Consider the following 20,116-nt stretch of genomic DNA (forward strand, 5'->3'; position numbering starts at 1 on the left):
GCCTCACTTGCTGATTTAATGTGTGATGATATTCTAGATAAAAATTGCATACTCACTTCTTTCCTTGGAAGCCGTCTGGTGCATCCACCTCCCATTAATGAGGACATTTCTTTTTTGCCATGGCATTAGGAAGAAATACACTTAGCTGTATTTTAAGCCATGTTCACTCAATGTGAATTTTAACTTATGTCCACAACTTCTATAAAAATAATTTGGGTGATCACTGCTAATGATTTGCATGATAATATCTAAGCAACTTGCACATATCGAAAAGTCATACTCAAAATGTGCAAGCTGTCATGAATATGGCTCTTAGTTTTCTTCAGAAAAACTGTAGAAAGAATGCTTGAGACTTCTACATATATTTTACTTTCTAAGTAAAGGTCCCACCAGTCTCTCTCAAAACTTCTGCGTATGGCTGGATGCACAGAGAGTTGCCTCATACAATTATTGGAATTATTAAGAACCCAAATAAAATACAAGCTTCCATTTCTTCTTATTGTTGTTGGTTTCTTATTGCAACAAATACAGTTTCTTGTTGATGCAGTATTAAACTCTGACAGCTTGAATTTTAAATTTGGTCATGTTTAGAATTATCACAAAGTTTTTTTTTTTTTCATCATTTACAGAGATTTTCACCAAAGTTACATTGTAACACACAAGCGCTGTCTTGTCTTTAAGGCACAACACATCAGTATGAACATTCTGTTTTGCCAAACTTAAAAAAGAGACAATATTATATTCCCATTTCCCTCCCTTCTCCCCTCCCCAACAAATGAAGAAAAATTGCATCCACTTTCAAAGTCAGCTGCTAATAAAGTCACAGTAAATTATTTCCATTAATAATTTACACAAATTACAGGTCTGTCCTTATACAGTCTGAGTGCATTCCAATTCAGATTTTCTGGGCTAGGAAGGGTAAAGTCAGGTTCAAACCTCAGGGCTGAGAAAAACTCCCATTTTGAGGAATGTTGTTGACCACCTTGTCAGATGGAGCACAGGTGCTGTGGCTTGGGAGGGTGAGAGTTCTTTGCTAAAGCTGTTCATTCCAGTTAGGACTCATTCACTGTGCATCACAACCTCCACAGATGTGTACTTTAAAAACCATCCAAGCGTCATAAGTATAAGACCATAGAGTTTCCTTTCTGTAGCACTAAAGTTTAATTTCATTCAGCAATCTGAATTCTTCCTTCTGGAATTTTCATTCCAAATATGATTTCATCCTTTAAGACAGTTTATATGTGTAGAGCCAGAGGCACTGAATCACACATAAAAATTCAGTGTACTTGAAATACAAAAAAAACTGGATCCCCAGCTAGATAACACAGTTACAAATACTCTAATTCCAGTGCTTGATGTAGAGCCAAGAGGTCTGAGTGACTTGATATCCTCCAAAAAGGCATATTGTGCTGTGGGGTTAAGAGAAGGAAGGATGGGAGAGGGAAAGGGTGGGAATGAAGAATGCAGAGAGGTCATAACCATCATCTCAATGAAGCAGCAGCACACACAAGGATACGTTTATCCACCAAGGTGCGAGGGGAAGTTTAATGGAGGAATGACCATTAGTTGAAGGTTGCTCAACACCAATGTGACATACTCAAAATAACAGAGGAATAGATCTGAACTGGATTTTAGTGATAATAAAGCAAATATTGAAATTTTTAAGCAGTTTTATTCCACAAATTAGCATTATCACTAGAAGACATGAAAGGCCTATGTGACTGATGACGCAGACATACACCTAATTTAGGTGTATGTCTTGGTCAAAAATAAAATTAAACCATAAACTTCCCAAAGCCTTTTGTCTATTTCAGAGGAAAATACAGTGAATTTCTTTCTATGTAAAAAGCCATTTGAAGATGGACTATATAGAGTAGAAAAATTTGTGGATTTCTAACTTTCTTAATAACTAATAACATAAGCCAGTAGAGTTGATCTGATTTCTTTCATTGGCATGGGATTGAAACTGCAGGCATCCTGAAGTTTCAATCGAAGAGATACCATCCCTAAGGGGATAAAATTAGGGTCTTTTAGGGTAGAATATTGTGACATTTCAATTGTTTGTGGATCTCCAGAGATATATCAGTATCAGATAAATATGTGGCATTAAAATGTCATACAAAGGACTGATTAGAGGAAAAAAAGCTATCTATAAAGACCCATTGCGAATGGTAATAGTAAAAAAAAGAAACCGAACCATAGCAACTGTAGCAGTATTTGTCAGTTTGGGAAAAGAACATCTAGAATTTATATGTATGGAGTATAGTCATGTATATAATGGAAATATATATATATATATATATATATAACATGAAAAAGATATTTTATTAAAAAAAATTAATAATCACTATTTCTGTATAATTCCTTGCTGCTCAGTATGGTAGCCACTGGTCACATGTGGCTATGAGCACTTGAATTTTTTTTAGTCCAATTTAAACACATACTGAATTTGAAAAGCTTAGGACAACAATAAAAGAACACGATTTCACATCAGTAATTTTTGTACTGATTAAGTACAAAATATTAAGACATAATATTTTGGATAAATTGGACCAGTTAAAATATTGTTAAATTAAGTATTTTATTTTTACTTTTAAACATGGCTTCTAGAAAGATTTTTAAAATTGCATTACATCTCACATTATGTATTTCTGTAGGAGAGTGAAGTTACACATTCCTATTTCTAAACTTTGATATTTTTTCTTAAAATTTCTAAAACACTGTAGGTTTTAGGTCAAATCAGAGCATAGAAATTCACCTAGTGGTAGCATTTTTAAAGTTCAGCTCAGATCTATTTGTAATAAAAGAACAATACTGGTATTTCTGCACATGCAATTATTGCTATGTCCAAAGAAAAGCATGCATTCTGCATACTAGTGAAACCAATCACCTGTGCTTCCAAATAGAATTTTAAACCTTCACCGCCACCAAAACTGTACCTACATAAACAACCATTTGAAAATAACAATCTCTCAGATTTTTATCCATTTGGAGTCATGCCTTTTTTTTTTCCTGAAGCATTAGGTGTAAAACTGAAGGTGTAACAAAAGTCAAGATTTCATGCCATGGATTATTGGAGTAGACTTGGTAAGTTTTAATTTTCAAAGGCAGATGCCATTATTGTTTTGGAAAAATGTTATTAGTTCTGACATAGATATACATGACTTTTGCATAGGCTAAATGTTTGTTGGAGGACTGCATCCTTGACTGCCATTTGTTGTGTGTAATTATAGCTCCTAAATGAAAATCAAAATAATGAGGACTCAGGACACTGACAAACTCCAGAAGATAGTTCCCTGGTGTGTAACTGACTGGAAGCATTTCAAGTAATGGTCAGAAATGCAGGTTGGGTTTCTTGAGGCTGCAGCTCTGACCTCATACAGAATGTCCTTGGGGCCAGTGTGCCATCTTCAGTGACTAGCACTGCTAATCCTCACCAAGGGTGCTTTGTGTTACCAGCTCTCCTAGTGGGATGGAAAAGCACAGGGAATTTCAAGTATGGCTGCCAACACTGTCACTAAATCTTCTAAGGTACAATCACGTTCTCTTTCTCCATTTTGCTTGGTTTGAATCGATTAGAAGCACAAATCATTTCTTTTCTCCTTCTAGTATAGTCATAAACTCTTCTATGAAACCGTTATTTTTTAGAACACAGAAATTAGGTTAAATACTCAGGTACATGCAAGTGTTTAGTGACTACTTTTTTGGATGGTGATTTAACTTGCTCGGGATAGTATGGATAAGTTTCTTTCGATGTAAAACAATGTTAGCTGATATGCCATTATTGGAAAAAGCTAAATCACCATTTTATTTGTCTTATAAATTCTATCACTTTTATTTTGGATAGATGATATTTTGCTATCATTCAGTGAACCAAGTAGAAGAGTTCACTGTTGCATTGACTAGTGCTTTGGTGTTGAGGTTCAATCCTAGCATCATTTGTCTAGTGATGTTGAATCAATCATTCAATGCTTTTTAATTGCCTTGGTTTCTCCTTTAGAAAATATGGGTTAGAGAAAAAGCTCATTTCAATGCCTAGGGTCTATGAGATCTTCTGAATATGTTCAAAGTATTGAGGCTGTTTGGCCTCAATAAAGTACCAATGATTCACCAAAACAGATGAGAATTTTCTGAAAGGAATGAAGCACATTGCCTCTAAATCTCTGAAGTGAATAATACATCTTATTCCAGTAGGGCTTATCAAGTCTACCTTCAGCATTTATCACCAAGGAGCATACCTACTGCTAAGCATGTACAAGGACCATGTGGTATGTGGGAGTCTGTGCCACTCAGATGATTTTTCTATCAGCTCACTAAACTTTATCATGGTACATTTCACGGGCTTAACAACAGTTTTTCCCCACACTTCTTCCACATGAGTAGGCCATCTATACCTGTGTGCATTGTGTATATATATATATATATATATATATATGTACATGTCTTATATATATTGTGCATATACATACAGAAATAAATATTCATCATATACTTACTTCCTACACAAATAAATATAAATAAATTTCCATGCATTTCCTATAAATTCCAGGCAAAAAAATGCTAGACTCCAAATGGTTTATTTGAATAGAAGGCTCTCTCATGCTCTTATATGCTCTTATCATTGGTCAAGCTGCCCTTGGGCCAAACTACAGGAATGCAAACAAAAAGGCTTGCATTAGAAGAATCACACCAACATTGTTTGAGACAGGTTACCTTTTTTGCTGCCTGTTCTTCTTCTACACCATCCCCAATTACAACATATACTACTTTTCTGCCAAACCTTTGCATTATTCGTTCAAAGCAACTTTCTTTTCCTGGAAGATAAATGAGATAAAGTTCAGAGTGAAGTTACCTGGTTAGCAGCATGCTCCTCATCTCGGCCATCTCCAATCACAACATAAGTTACGTTAGTGCCAAATCTGGATACTATACGCTCAAAACAGCTTTCCTTGCCTGAAAAACAATGCACTGCTTATTCTTCCAGCCACAGTATTCATTAACCCACAGAGCCATAAAGCGTGACGTTAATGTGTCTTGGACATTACTTGAACTAGCTTTCAACTTTGGAGTTTGTGAAATCAACACACATACCCTTGGATAGCATCACTGTTGGCATACTAGTAAACAAATGTGTTTCATACTCCAAACGAGTCAGAAGTGTTAAGCATTTGACCTAGAAAAATGTTAAATATGTTTTTTACTCCACCAAAGAGGATTGGAACAACTTTACAGGCAAATGTAATTTCAACATTTGTTTATTTAATCCTATAAATCAATGTTATCTAATTTATTTTAAGTAGTATAGACAAGTCAGTTGAACATATTATTGTGGAGAATTAAAGTTTTTATCTTTAAGGAAAGAGGAAATACTAAGATACGGATTTACCTTTATAAATAATTTCTTTGTTCAGTGCATAGGAGCTAATCTGCTGAGGCTAATTGTTCTCGGGTGCTGTCTGACTGAGCTACAGCACCCATGTTTCTAGTACTTTTTGACTGGAATTTAATAATACCATTACAGAGTTCCCACTTGTACTTCCTTTTTTGTAACACTGGCATTATTCTCTGAATTTCATGCCCAGAATGTTTGTGTACTGGCTACTTTTGCCTTTTTTCTTAATGTGATAGTTTAGAACTCTAAAATCTTGTTTAAAGACAGGAAACAATTTGGCCAAAAAATATTGTTCTTAACCTAAAGAAATGTTTATTGTGGTATAAAATTATTTGAATTGTCAAAAAGCAAAATCACATTCCATGTTTTAATTTTGGCAACATACATATCTACATTTATATGAAAAATGTATGGGATTGGTACCTGGGACCGAATTATAGTGCTGTGACAATGTGGCATTTACTTCATGAAAGTGTGGCTCTCTTTAACTGTCCTCCAGAAGCAGCTGCCAAGACGGGGGCGGGGGGTGGTTGCTCTTTTGCCAGAGCCTACATCAGTTGTCCACAAGGTCCAGGGCCGGCTATTTTTGGTGGGGGATTTTAGGATTTTGAACTTCTCTTGTCAAGCTGCCAACGCCTAAGTTTGTGACTTTCAGGGCACATTACACAACACATTTATTTTCCCAGGCATTTCCTTGACAGTGGAATACACGTGTAGTTTTCTTTTAACTTTTTGAAGATGGCAGAAATTGATGGAGTTTTGTCTTGGAAAATCTATTAGAAGTCTGAGTTTGCTAAATACCCTCGAAATCAAAGATCTCCCTACAAATAGATATTACCTAAATAAACAAGGTTGTAGGTCTTTTAATTCCCACTGCACATTTTTGGAAATTAGGCTTTATGAGTATTTCAATTATGTTTTCTGTTTCATGAAAAATCTTTGTTTCTGGAATTTTTTCATGGTTACTGGCTGAATCCAAATGAAACTCCCCTGTGATGCCAGAACAGTATGTTTATCTTACTACTGCATATAGTGGGATGTAATACTTCATCTAACAGCGATTAAATTTTTACTGTGGTTGAAGAGATTTCACATTATTTAGATAACTTATGCCAGAATACTTTATGAAATGTGTGGACTAAATCAGAACTACCTAGATATTGAGTTCAGAATTTTACCAGCCAAAGGTCTTCAAAAAATTAGCATCTGTAAATGAGTCGTGGGGGATTTTGTTATTTGAAGTTTTGTCCAAATTTGCTATATGTTCTAATAGCAAGAATGAGGCAAAGGGAGCCATGCAGACATCCCACACAGATGTGCCCACATTCCACATGTAGTCTAAATACTTCCTTACCTATTTTAGTTGCACTGTAAATATTCTCAATGGGGAAAGCACCTCCCAAGCTGTAGAGCAGAACCTTCGCAAGTGCTGGGATCAGCTGTGTTGTTGTCACTAACACGTTCACGCAGTTACTCCTAAAGTAGGAATGAAATGCACATATTTGTTTTCTATTAGTAAATGATGTCCAATAATACAGATTTAAAATCGTCACTGTGGTCTCTAAGTTTCACAAGAAATACCTCCTTTCAACATTCAACAGTCATTGGCCTACTGACAGACAGACAGGCATTCATTCCCTCAATAATGGTCGATTATGAAGAATAATGCACATGCTGTGATTAGATTGAGACATTTAAAGCTCTTCATAACATTTCGTCAAAACAAAATGTTATTCAAAGTCATATGCAGATAAATGTCACAGAATGAAAATGTGGTGCAATAAAATAAAATATAGGCATTTTAAGTTTAGATATGTGGTTTTGAAGAGAAGTTTCACCATTTATACCATGTGATATTTGAGTTGTATCATTTGTTATTTAACAATAAAAACTGTACATATTTATATAAAATTTACAAATATATAAAATTTGTAAAAAACAAATGTAAAGAAGAAAATGAAGTGTCAATTATTAATTAGGCATCCAAAAATCACACTCTCTCTGTTTTGTGAATTTATTTTCAGTGCTTCTGACTGTGTATTGATTTTCTCCCACTAGGATTATACACTATCGGTGTTCCTTGTCCCATCTATAGTCTATCTATCTATCTATCTATCTATCTATCTATCTTTCTATCTATCTGTCTTTTTATATCTAGGCCTAGTATCTTGTATCATATAATCTATTAGTCTCCTCCCAATAAAACATAAGGTGTATAATAAACTCTTTGGCCAGCTTGATACACATCAGATTTTTTTTCTGAAGCTCAGTTTAGATGCTTGGATGGTTTTTGATTCCTCAATACTATAATAATGCTACCCAAATTTTTCCTTGGATATATCCTTAGTTAATATTCACAGAGCAGAGTTATAAGGCAAAACTTATAACTGCAGTTATTGCCAAAGGCTCTGATACATAATTCAACAAAGCAATTTTGTTTCTGACTTTTCAGGCATTTTGGTAAAGAACCAAACTACTATGGCAATATTATGGATAACTCAGCAGTAGTACTTAATTATTCAGTGTGTATTGACTTCTTTTTCTTCATTCTTTCCTTCTTATTCCTCTATTTATTTCTTAAATCATATATCACTGAGGTTGCTTTCAGGTCATCCATTTAAGGAGAATCTGCACATATTATAACAGGTGCAGTATAATATAATGTGCAATGTGTATGCATATCATGTAATAATCTTTTTTTTTAACTATCTGGGAGACATCTTATAGATATAATTAAGGGTTTTCCTCAGATAAATGCAGATTACACTCCATTTCAGGGGCTCAGGGGTCCTCATGTCCCAGTTTCAGTGGATGTTGGTCACCAGTTACAGAAATCAGGACACAGCAAGACCTATTTTCAAATAGTTATAATTGCTAGACAATTAATTCTCCCTTGCATAGAGCTAGAATCTCTCTTCCTAGGATTCCTGCTCATTCATCCTAATTCCTTCCTTATTGACACAGAGAAAAAAATCAAATTTACTTTTCAACCTAACATCTCAAACAGTTGAAATTGACAGTTTTGTTCCACACATGACTCTTCTTTGAACTAAACTCTCTGTTTCTTCCAACTATTTACACTATAGCCCTAATTCCCAAGAATACCACGCTGGACACAAGATGCTTCAGCACTGTCAGAGCTCCCATTAGAATGCGGTGCCCAGAACAGAGCACAATTCTCAGCTCTGGCTTCCCCAGTCAGACATGGGGCTATGCTGCAACCCCACCATTTAGGCCTTCTGTTATCAATGTAGTTCTAGATCGTATCACAGGGTCAGAAGCCACAAGTCAGATTTGGCACATACCCATTTATTTTCATGTCCTCAATACTGGACTCACCTTTCACTCTGCCAAGTTTTATGTGTCTCCATTCAATCAGTCCAAACAGGATCTCTTTCTCTGCATGCTATGTTACCCACACATTTGCTAAGCTTGCTTTTACTTATTCATCTAAGTCAGAAATAAAACTATGGGAACAGCAAAGTACAAAGACAAATGCCACCTAGCACCTTTCATTTTCCAGATTTATATTACTTTATGAGTAATTTACAGCACACAGTTATTCAGCAACATAAATCAATTTAATTTTATTATCAATACTGACAAGTCACTATTTTACTGTAGCGTTCAAACAACATAAAGGATATAATTTTTTCTTGCTTTTATGATCAATTTAAATTACATATATTATCTATTATGGCCTAAAGACCTAAAACACACATTCATTTATAAATATTAGTTTTATTTTTGTCAGCATCCCTTGTACTTTGCCACCAACAGAGTGCTGTCTCCTTTTGCCTTGCATGTCATGTGACTATTCTGTGAGAATTATCAGTAGTTATGATGAGAGATGGGTGGAAAGATGGGATCTGTTGGTTATTCTGAGAAACAGCCTTCCTCCTACCTAACACACACACACACACACACACACAGAGAGAGAGAGAGAGAGAGAAATCACTGGACTTTTGCTAAAGTACCTTCAAACCCCAGAACTGTCTAGAAATTAAAACATTTTTATCTATGTTGTACCATTAGACCTAAATCTTCCATATGACTGACATAGAAATGTAACAATCTCACTTACCTAGTACTAATGATTGATAAGGACTTAAGTGCGTTTGTTAGCCAGGAATCTGTTAGGCCTTCAATCTCTGCCCTTAACTGCAGCCATGCATCCCTCTTGGCAGGGCCAAGGAGTCCTGGAATACCAAAATGTAAGGCAGAGTCAGGAGCTGAATATTTTCTCAAGAACATCTAGCTTGGTGTCCCTTCTGTCTAGAAAAAATCATTTTTATTTCAATTTGTATTAGAAATTGAGAGAAATATAGACTTAAAATTGAACATTTCAGAACTGATGATTCACTTACTCCCTCAATGAATACTTTTGGACAACTTTTAGGAGTTGGGCACTGAGCTAGATATTGGGAACATAACAGCAGAAAAGTGGCCCTCAGCTTCTGCCCTCACTGAGCCTAGACTCCTGTTCAGGGGGCACCTAACACCCGAAGAGCTTTGCAACTCCTGGGTATGAGTCCCACCCAATAGGCCTGGAGGAGCACTGGGGCTCTAACCAGTCTAGGGACACAAACCTCAAATGTTTGGTTGCCTAAAAATGTTTAGGCTTTTAATAATCACAATCATTTCCACTTTGAAATAGTTAATAATGGAATTATCATATATGCCAAGCATGCGTGAGGTTCTTGATTTGATCCCCAACACAGAGAAAATAAATGATGCAGCTCGTATAAAACAAGATCATGTACTCAATTCACAGAAAGGTTTCTTACTTAAATCATATTTCAGAACACCTGGAGCACACATAGATAAATGATTTTTTCTCAATTAAAATTTATATTTTCTAGAAAGTCTTATCTGTTATTTCAATAAGGAGATGCTAATGTATGACAGAAAGTAGACTCTCACATGGTTGCTTAAACTTTCTAGTATAGTAGGTTATATCTTAGAAATCTTGTCAATTTTTAGATAATTTGAACAATACTCTGCAAGAGGGTCCTGCCATTGTTGTAATCCTAGCTACTTGGGAAGCCAAGAATGGGAGGATTGTCATTGAAGGTCAGCCCCAGCAGAAAGGAGGTGAGACCCCATTTCAACCAATAGCTGGGCGCAGTGGTGTGCACATGTCACCCAAGCTACACAGAAGGGGGATAGGGAGGTTCACAGCTCCAGGCCATCAGGGCAAAACAGTTTGTGAGACTCATCTCAAAGGAAAAAAGCTAGGTGAGGTAGCATACACCTGTCATCCCAAGGATGTTGGGAAGCCTAAAATAGGAGGGTCATGGTCCAGGCTGGGATGGGCAAAAAGCAAGACCCTATTTCCAAGAGAGCCAGAGGCATGGCTTAAGTGGTAAAGTATCTGCCCTGCAAGCACAAAGGTCTGAGTTCAAACCTCAATACTACCTTTAAAAAATTAAAAAGCTCCCTTCTGGTTCTAATGATCATATTGTCTCTGGTTCTACATTTCCTTTATTTTCTTACAGTATTGAATACCTATTGAGTATCTATTATGCACTTCCACGCTAGGCATATCTAAGGTGAGCAGACACAGCCCTACCCTCAGGATGTACATGAATGGGTGAGATGTGTCTACTTTAAAAGAAAACGTTATGTAATCTATCGTATTCTGACACATATGTGAAGTACACATGTATTTAGACACAGCATTCCCTTCTGAATTCTGGTTTATGCTCCTAAAAAAATCCTTCATTTGTTAAACACGAGAAACACACTGAAAGAAGAATCTTATACAACTGCATAACAAATCTTAAGAATCTTGTTGACCTAAAATTGATCTAAATAAGGAACGTCATCCATGTTTATTAAATCTAGAAGCACATCCAAGATTGTAGTTTTGGTATCAAAGGTTTGATATGGCCCCTCAAATCTATGGATGAGTATAAAATGGCTTAGATATTACCTATATTTAAACATTTCAAAACCATGATCATTGTAGTTAACATTATCTTGTATGTGGGAAAGATACATTGTCAGGCAACTTCCAAGTTTTTAAAAAGATTAAATAGATTTAGTATTGAACATCTTTGAATGACATAAATCACTGTTTATATTTATGCTGACTGGGTTACAGAGAGGTAGTGGTTGCCAATGACTGTGTCTTTAGAAAGGTCTTCTTTCCACTGCCTTTCTATGTTCTTTTCACGGTTTTCTCTGATAATGTCACAAGCACCTAGACTAAATGCCCCACTGTAAATCTTAACTGAACATCTGAGCAACAGTTTCACAACAAATGCCCAATTCCTTGACAGGAGTGCATGTTAATTTCTATAGTTCATTTTTTTCCCCTCAATAATTCTAAGAAACTAAAAATTCAGGCTCAATGCTATTCAGCCTGAGATTTCACTGATTTATTTCATAGTGGAATAATGTCTAACATAAATCTATAACTTGAATGCTGCCTACACCAAGGTGCTTTTATTAGAAGAAGTAAGCCATGCTTACCTCCAACATTGTTCTTGTAGGTGTTATATAATTCTTTCACTCTTCTGTAACGAAAAGCCAACTTCCTCATCCAGTCCACTCCTCCTCTTACACCTGTTGGCAAACAAAGGTTTGCACTACTTGCAGCTGCATGGAAGCCATCAGTTGCAAAACTGTAGGTACTGCAACACCCAAAATATATTAAAAAGAAATAAAAGAAATAATTACATGTGCAAAACTCCATAGCTGAATTTCTATAGGAAACTGCAGACTGAAAGGCATGGCTTACCTTAAGTCCTGCCCATTATCATCAGAGGACACATCATCTATGTGAACTTGATCGCACTCCTGTTAAAAACATAGCAAACATCATTCCTTTTTGAAATCATGTTTGCTACTATGTAAGGTTTTCCATTGTTTTGTGTGTTCAGACTATGGCCAGTAGATGGCAGCAATGGCCCATCTATCCCACCACCTCCTGCATGTTTGCTGATGTCTGGAATTGGCAACATTTGAAGGCTCAAAAATCCAAATTCAGAAAAGCATGACATAAAGGGATCCAAAAACAAGATGTGTGAGTTTCTGCACAGTGGCTTAAAAGATAAGTTTAATTTTAAAATTATTGATAGGAAATTATCTTTTGAATCTTATAAGCATGTTTATTTTCTTTTAGCTCTTTCTGTTGTGCATACATAAACCATACTGCTCTGAAGATACACAAAACTAATGTAGCCTGAGCACCTGAAGTGGTTACTATTGTTTATTACTTGCTGAGCTGTCACAGAGGGACTTAACTTCAAATGATGGTGTCTTGTGAGAGTTCCATGCCTTCCTGCTTTTTTGCTGGACTGTGGATATTATTTTAAAAGTCCTCATCTTTTGGCACAGAAAGAAAGGTAATAACTATAGAAGCTGACATTTTCCTTTTCCCAGGTTTTTAAATTAAAAAGAATGTCTAAAAGTAAAAGGAAAATAACAAAGCTTTACAATATCAAATGTGCTACAAACTCTAATGAAAATAAACTTGAGGTAAATGTTCGCACACAATTGACCTGATTATCAGTTAGAGTCTGCTCAGAATAGCAACTTCTGCATGAGGAATGGATTCTTCTCTGTTATTCTAACAGGCTTGTTCTGCCTTCAAATGATCTGCAAAGTTCCAGTGGATATTAAATTATCTGAAAGTGGAATTTGCCTACCTTGCCCTCAGAAGACTAAATCTATAATACAATAATAAAGTATGTCATAAATAAATAAGCAATTTATAGTGTTTACCATTCCAATTCATTTTGAAAAATCATTAAATTTGAAAATATGACCTAATAAAAAAAGGCTTTTCAGCCAATAGTCATACTCATTTCAGGACATGGAAGTGTCTTCAGTCAAACATTGAGTGCTTAGTCTCTGACTTTCAACACAGAGCATATCCACCCTGTTTCAGTTGACTGGAGCTTCCTTGAGAATATGAAACTCAGTGACAAGCCCAGTCAATACAATTTTGGGATGAAACTTAAAAATTCCATTAGGCTAATTTTAAAAGTTAATGAAGTTTACACAGATTGTGGGTTTGGCAATTTTTTAAAATAAATCTCTACCTATATTCATAGGTAGAGACCCAGAGAAGTTAATCCAACTAAGAAGGTCCAGGGAAGGAGTGATTCCAACAGACTTCACCAGGATATACCCCACCACTTAAGGTGTAATCTGGCAGAGATAATCAGTCAAGAATTCTTTCTTAAACAAAGGATTACCCTTTAAATTTTTGAAAGTTGCAGTGAAATAAAATAGTAGTATTCTAGATGATTAGCATCAGAAGATATTTATGTCACAAGTGGAAGGGAATACAAAAAGAGCAAAGTAGGAGCAAAGGCTGCCTGAGCTGTAACTGGACAGATATTTAGAAAGTTTCTTCCTCTATTTGTGCAAGAATTGATTGAAGTGAGTGCAGGCCAAGCTGTAACTAAAAGAGGCTTATGTTACCAGAAAAATCTCAAGTAAAAGTATTGTAAGCAACGGTATAAGCTGCTGGATGGGCTTTAACGGAAAGAAATTTTACCAGTTAGCATAAAAGTTGGAAGTAAACTTCTTCTTCCAGGTATTGAGGAACCAAAGCAGTTCTACATGACCAGAATTATTTCTTTTTCAGAGATGGGGATATTCTTGGAAAATATGTAGATTAAAATAAACCACTACCAAAATGGTATCACGTGAAGTTGCCCTCTCCACTGAAATTCTGAAATCTTTCCTGATGTAAATATTTCCACATCTTTCTTTTATAATAAACTAATCATATCCCCCAAAGGAGGAGGGAAGGTTTCTCAAGATTACTCTAGTAATCAGAAGTTATTTCTATAATTCCCTCTTATTTTAATTTTTAGAGAAATTCATTTGACATTTTGAGTATTAACTCACATGATTAATTTGTAACTAGATTGCCCAAAAATTTGTCTTTTACTCCTGAGGACAACAGTATATCAAACTTATTGGACCATGTACCTATATTTGAAGTTATATTTGAGGTTTTTCCAAATCTAACTTCTCTTTAAATTTATGCCTAGTTAACACTGGCTGTTGACTCTGGATAGTTGCCTGAGGATTACAGTCCAGTGAAAGAAACCTAACCTTCAATTACAGACATTTTTCAGGAAAAGCTAAATAATTGTTCTTCAATTAGTTTTTACTCTGAGGAACTATGCAAGAATCATTTTAACCCAAACCTGAAATACCTAAAAACATTAGAGTGCTTTGGTTTTAACACAATTTAGTGGAAGACCTCAAACATTTGAAATAATTCCGGTGTTAATCTTAAATGCTTTAATTTGGGCTTATAAAGTGACCACAGAGTTGTCACTGGTCTTTTTCAGTTATAATCCACAGCAGTCTTCTCTCACTTTTGTGATAGCAAAATCCCTGCTCCCTCTTTTGTGGAAGTTATTCTAACTGAAATAACATTTTATTTAAATAGCATTCTCATCTTAGGGGAGAAGCGAACATGTGCTTTCTCTGCAGTTGGGCAGGATGTAGTGAAGTATCTCTTAGGTGGATTTAAATTTGTGTCTTTAACGAATTGTGAGAGAAGCAGCTGCCACTGCGTATGTTCCACTGCATACACATTTGAGTCTCAGATTTGAGTTTTAGGTTTTAAAAAAGGATCTAGAGAGATTAAATATACAAGAAAAAGCATAATAAGCTAATGGTGTAGATACTCTCTTGAGGAATTCTCTTTGTCAACAGAAATAGCTGAATTCTAGTTTGGGAGCTATTGCCATCTATGGCTGCAAGAGGTTTCTTGGAATAAGTAATTGTATGAAAGTAAGGTTGACTTTAAAGTCAGATGAAGACATACAGCAGGTGTGCATGTAACTATACTATACAATCATAAAAGCAACTGTTTACATTTCATTATTTTAGTATTTGTTTATGTCACTTAGAAATAAACTTTGGAGTTTCCTTTGGGTCACCATCTGAATGTGCAAGTGTGTGCATATATGAGAGTTCAATAGTTTATATACAGACTCAATTAAATTATTGATCATGTACACTTCTGTTGAATAGTTCAGTTTTAGGGTTTAAATCAAATAGTTTTCATCACATTCTAAAACACAACAAAAAAGAAGAGAGTTAATACCAATATTTTCTCAGTTACTACTCCTGAAAGAGATCCTGCCAGATATTTGAAAAGGATATTTTATGTAATATTTAACCCAAAATAAAAAGTCTTAAATCACCATAGATAACCATGTTTTGGATGCACTAACATTCACTCCAAACTTGCTAAAGGTGTTTACAAACTTATCATGTGCTACTTTCAGCTTCTCAATTTAGAGTTCTGCTAAAAGTTGAATAGTAAATTTCTTTCATCTGGTTTCTAAATGTTCTGATTAAAAGGCTAAAAGTTCATTATTACATGTATTTCTGATAAAAATATTAAGCAAATGAGATGAACACTATAAAATTTGCATAAAACTGCATAAAGTTATTTCATTTTTTAGCTTTGAAAGGACTAATCATTTTAGAATCTCCTTTAGGATGAGATTCATCCCTGTTAACTACAGGAAAACAGGCTTGAATAGTTATCACTGTATTTAAAAAGTCAAGTTCTGAGAAAGGGCAAATGTGTTTTCTATTAGCAGGTTTAGGTAGAAGCATTCTGTGTACTGGATAGTAATGAACAGCAGGACAAACTTAAGTTACGTTTTAGAGAAGGAAATATTATTTCTAAAACTTGAAAACTTGGCTAAGAACACTGACCTTTCATATTGTCCGTTAAAGAAAAAAATCCTCTTTAAACAGTCATTTTATTTTATCATCCAATGAAAATAATGACTTTCTTCAGAAAAGAAGAACAACTTCCTTTGACACAATCAATTTTCAGTACACACGTTTATGGGTAACACTGAATCACACATTTTTGTCACGTCTCAAATGTAACTAATCTAGATTTAAGATCTTGTCAATTAAAAAAAAAACTTAAATCACTCACTAAAATTTGGCCTCTCTTTCTCACACACTTAATTTTAGCCTAGTATGGGAGCCAACCAAAGTGCGCTGGCATAGAATCTGCCTCAAAATTCCAGTTCCCCTACTTAGCTAGCAGGGCATGACTTTTGTGCTTGTGGACCCTACAGTTTCTCCCCTACAAAAGAAATGTGATATATGTTTATTTCAAAACATAACCAATTAATTAATGGAAAGTCCAACATGAAGTGTCTAGAATACTGTGAGGATCAGTGATAATAATCTCCCTCACCACTTATAATGTGCTTATAAATACTTTTATTTCACTCTAAACCATGAGACAAAAATAAATTTAAGCATATTACTTAAAAACAAGAGAGAAATCTCATTTTCAGCACTGTTATTCTTGCATAAGAAGTTCTTCTGTTGTGCCCAAACCACTTGGTTATTTCAAATTCTACTGTCTGGATGCCTAACAACCCAGGTCAGTACATACATCTGATATTCCTCCTGGTACACATTTAGCTATTCTAAAGCTAGTTTTCATTGAGCCCTTTCATTTTGTTGTTTTTACTTTCTCTTCCTCTTGTTTGCCATTTAGACACTGTAACGCCAATTGGAGTTGGAGAGGGAAAGAAATTTGAGAAAAGAGAAAACAAATGCATTCAAATATCAGATGCACCTTGTAAACAGCTTCAGCAGTATTCTACCGAGAGGGCAAGGAAATTCGGAATGATCGTGGTGTCCAAAGACAGAGTCTGGACTATCTACAAAGTTCAGTGATCCATGCATGTGAGTATCTGTGAACATTGTTTACTGATTAATCTAAGCAGTATCCTGGTTAGTAACCTGGAAAGGGTGACTCCAGAGATGCTGAAGAGGTAGTGACTCTAAGGAACCAAGCTCCAAATAAAAAGGGAGAATAAAGAATAATAAAAGCCAGGAGCAGTATGAGTAGGTTTCTGGTTATGGGACAGCAGAGCAGACTCTCACATAAGGCATTTTTATCCTCAATATGTGTCAGTACATTAATATATTATTCATGACCAGAGTTTTGCTTTCTGTTCATACTTGTATATACAACTTTTCCTCTTGATAAGAACTTTATAGTTCTCTTAAGCTAAGTTTTCAGTTTTCTCCAGGCTATCTGCACATATGAAACTACCTAAGATCTCTAGTGTTGGAAACAATTATTTTTACCTTTTTAACATTCTTACCTCTAAATCATTAAAAAACAAATGTGTATCAGCAAGGTTAAAGATCATTTCCTCCATTCGGAGTCCGAGAGTTACAGCCATGGGGGGATCCTGAAAAGAAAATGCACAAATAATGAGGTCACATTTCAGTAACCACAATTATTATAAAAGTCTTTAAAGTGCACATTGTTTTGGGGGTGGGTGGAAGAGACTGCATGAATTTTACTGAAGATTCAAAAATTCTCTGAGGTGAAGGAGGAATAAAGAGAGGTTGGTGATTGTGTAAAAATATAGTTAGATAGGAAGACAAAATTCTAGTGCTCCATAAACTATATAGGAAGGTGACAAGTGTTAAAAGCAATTTATTGTAGACTTCAAAATGGCTAGAAGAATTTTGAATGTTCCCAATATAAAGAAATGATAAATGTTTTATATGATATATGCATTAATTACTGATTTGATAGTAAGATAATGTATACATGCATTGAAATATACACTGTACACCCAAAATATGTAAAATTGGCATGCAATTAAAGAAAATAAAAATTATGTGTGTGTAGGAAAAAGATCACCCAATTATCCAAAAAACGTACCTTTCCAAAGGTTGAACACATACAACATCTACAGATACATCTATGAATTTACAGGAATTTATGTATGTGTAGAATGACTCAAGATGCATTTTTACATAAAGCTGCCTGACAGTTCATATGCTTCATGGAAAGTTTTCTTGACAGAGTATGCAGATGGAGTACTAAAGAATGGGGTAAACTTGCTAGAAAGAGGAAAGGACTTCTGTTAACAGTGATGGCAATCAGAATTAGGAAATGAAGAAAACAGGCCAAGTGGATGTTTGTAGGTTGGGAGCAGAAAATATCAATCAAGGAGGGATAGGAAGAACCTGCAGAGGATACTGCAAAATGTTTGATTATGAACTGTAATTTACTCAACAGGTAATACGACATCTGTCTATGTACACAGTGTGGTTTAATCTGCCTTTCATTATCATTTGAAGGGGGAAAGGCAGAGGATAACAAACAGAATTCACTACATATAATCCAGATAGAAAAGATATAGTACTTTAAGAAAAGTAAAGGAGCTCAGTGAAGAGTCAAAATGACTCCATTTTTTGTTTACAGAAACCAAAATCTTAAAACAGCAGCAAGGACTTGAGAATCAGGACCTGAGTTGCTGCTTTAGCATAATTAACCTTAGCTGAAGACCTGGAATCAGGATATGTAAGACTTTATACAGTAAGGAGAGTTCAGGGGTAGGAAAATAATTCATGCACAAAATTGTGTTGAAATTATCAATGCTGGAACAATATCTAAAAGGCAAACCGCTCTAAGGTGTGACTCTGGAAGTACAGAACGTAGAAAACCTGGAAGGGTAAGTCCTTAGAATTTGAGACCAGATGGGTGTCAGCAGGGAGAGGAATATGTTTTGGAATAAAAAGCTGACAAGTCTAGAAGGACACTATTGGTTTTGGCTGAGAAGTTATTTTGGAAGACCTCAGAGGGTGATTTGGGATGAGTGGCTGGGCCAGGAGCCAGACTGCAGGGATTTGAGAGGAGAGAACTGAAATTGTGTTTTCAACATCCTAATAAATGGCATTTCAAGAAATGTATTTAAACTTGGGGAAATGTAATGCTAACTTAACTTTAATTTATGATAAGAACACCCAACCCAGGTCAGGCCCAGAGATATTTATCTATATCTTTCCCCCCCACACTGTGAATTCCATTTGCAAGTAGAAGCCCCTTCTTATTCTACACCTACACTTTAGCAAACAACTTTCTTTCTATATTATATTTCTTCCCTTAATGCTTTGGGGGAAACCTCAAGTGTAAACATTTGAAGTGTCCTCCTGTATTCTGTAGCCATTAAAACCTAGACAATAGGAATTCCATGCTAAGAAACAGGTATCAAGTGCTAACGGGTCATTAAGGTGTGTACAATGAGGCTGACCTGATGTGGGAGAACATGGAGATAAGCCAGGAATCATGTCAGAGTCCAACATGATTTTCTAATTATTCTATCTCCTTAGTAGATGCTGTTGTGTTTTTTTGTTTTTTGTAGTTATATTCTCACGTTAGCTACAAAATGAATGTGGATTGCTCACACACCTGGATGGTCTCCTGGTACTGGGTCCTCTAGCTAACTGAACTCTACTGCCTTCGGTGATAGGACAATTTTGAGGCAACAAAACCAAAGATCAAACAAGTTGCTTTGTTCAACAAATATTCATTCAAAAATAAAGAAAAACCATTAAATGTCCCTGCTTTGACTCAAGGAGTTTTAGAATTCAGGACTCTTTGCTCTGTTTACTTCAACTACAAAGGTCTTTGTTGTTGTTGCTGCTGTTCATGTTTTTCTTTTTGTTGTTGAAAGAAGTCTTTGAAGGCTCTAAATAAAATTTTTCTTAAATATACATTTTATCTTTTTTTTCTGTTAAAAATTTACAAAGTGCTAAATCACTTTCTTTTTGAGAAGAAGGAAGAAAAGGGGCATCGAATAGGCCAAGGACATAGAAAACCTGTAAATATTCTGTCTAGTCATGGACCCATGAACAAAAGTCTACAGAAATATCAGGAAAAATCAAATGTAATTACAG

The 20,116-nt window shown here is 35.3% G+C and overlaps 1 protein-coding gene and 1 pseudogene across 15 annotated transcripts in view; one reads left to right on the top strand and one right to left on the bottom strand.

The window, feature by feature from the left end:
- Window positions 1-568: 568 nt before the first annotated feature.
- Eya4 (EYA transcriptional coactivator and phosphatase 4) overlaps window positions 569-20,116 on the bottom strand; it is a 289,205-nt gene continuing 269,657 nt past the window's right edge. For 11 of the 15 annotated variants that reach the window (XM_074074293.1, XM_074074278.1, XM_074074266.1 and 8 more), the window contains 7 exons: window positions 17,524-17,613; window positions 12,138-12,196; window positions 11,870-12,030; window positions 9,477-9,591; window positions 6,747-6,868; window positions 4,714-4,814; window positions 569-1,409 (listed from right to left, as the gene is read on the bottom strand). In XM_074074293.1, coding sequence (XP_073930394.1) covers window positions 1,329-1,409; window positions 4,714-4,814; window positions 6,747-6,868; window positions 9,477-9,591; window positions 11,870-12,030; window positions 12,138-12,196; window positions 17,524-17,613 — 729 coding nt within the window. In that variant the 3' untranslated portion in view covers window positions 569-1,328. Of the gene's footprint in view, window positions 1,410-4,713; window positions 4,815-4,852; window positions 4,954-6,746; window positions 6,869-9,476; window positions 9,592-11,869; window positions 12,031-12,137; window positions 12,197-17,523; window positions 17,614-20,116 lie in introns of all 15 variants that reach the window. The other 4 variants (XM_020165426.2, XM_074074341.1, XM_020165424.2 and 1 more) reach the window with 1 other exon arrangement.
- LOC109687518 (10 kDa heat shock protein, mitochondrial pseudogene) lies at window positions 12,283-14,028 on the top strand (annotated as a pseudogene).

Source organism: Castor canadensis, chromosome 1 (assembly GCF_047511655.1).
Source record: "Castor canadensis chromosome 1, mCasCan1.hap1v2, whole genome shotgun sequence".
Lineage (NCBI taxonomy): Eukaryota > Metazoa > Chordata > Mammalia > Rodentia > Castoridae > Castor > Castor canadensis.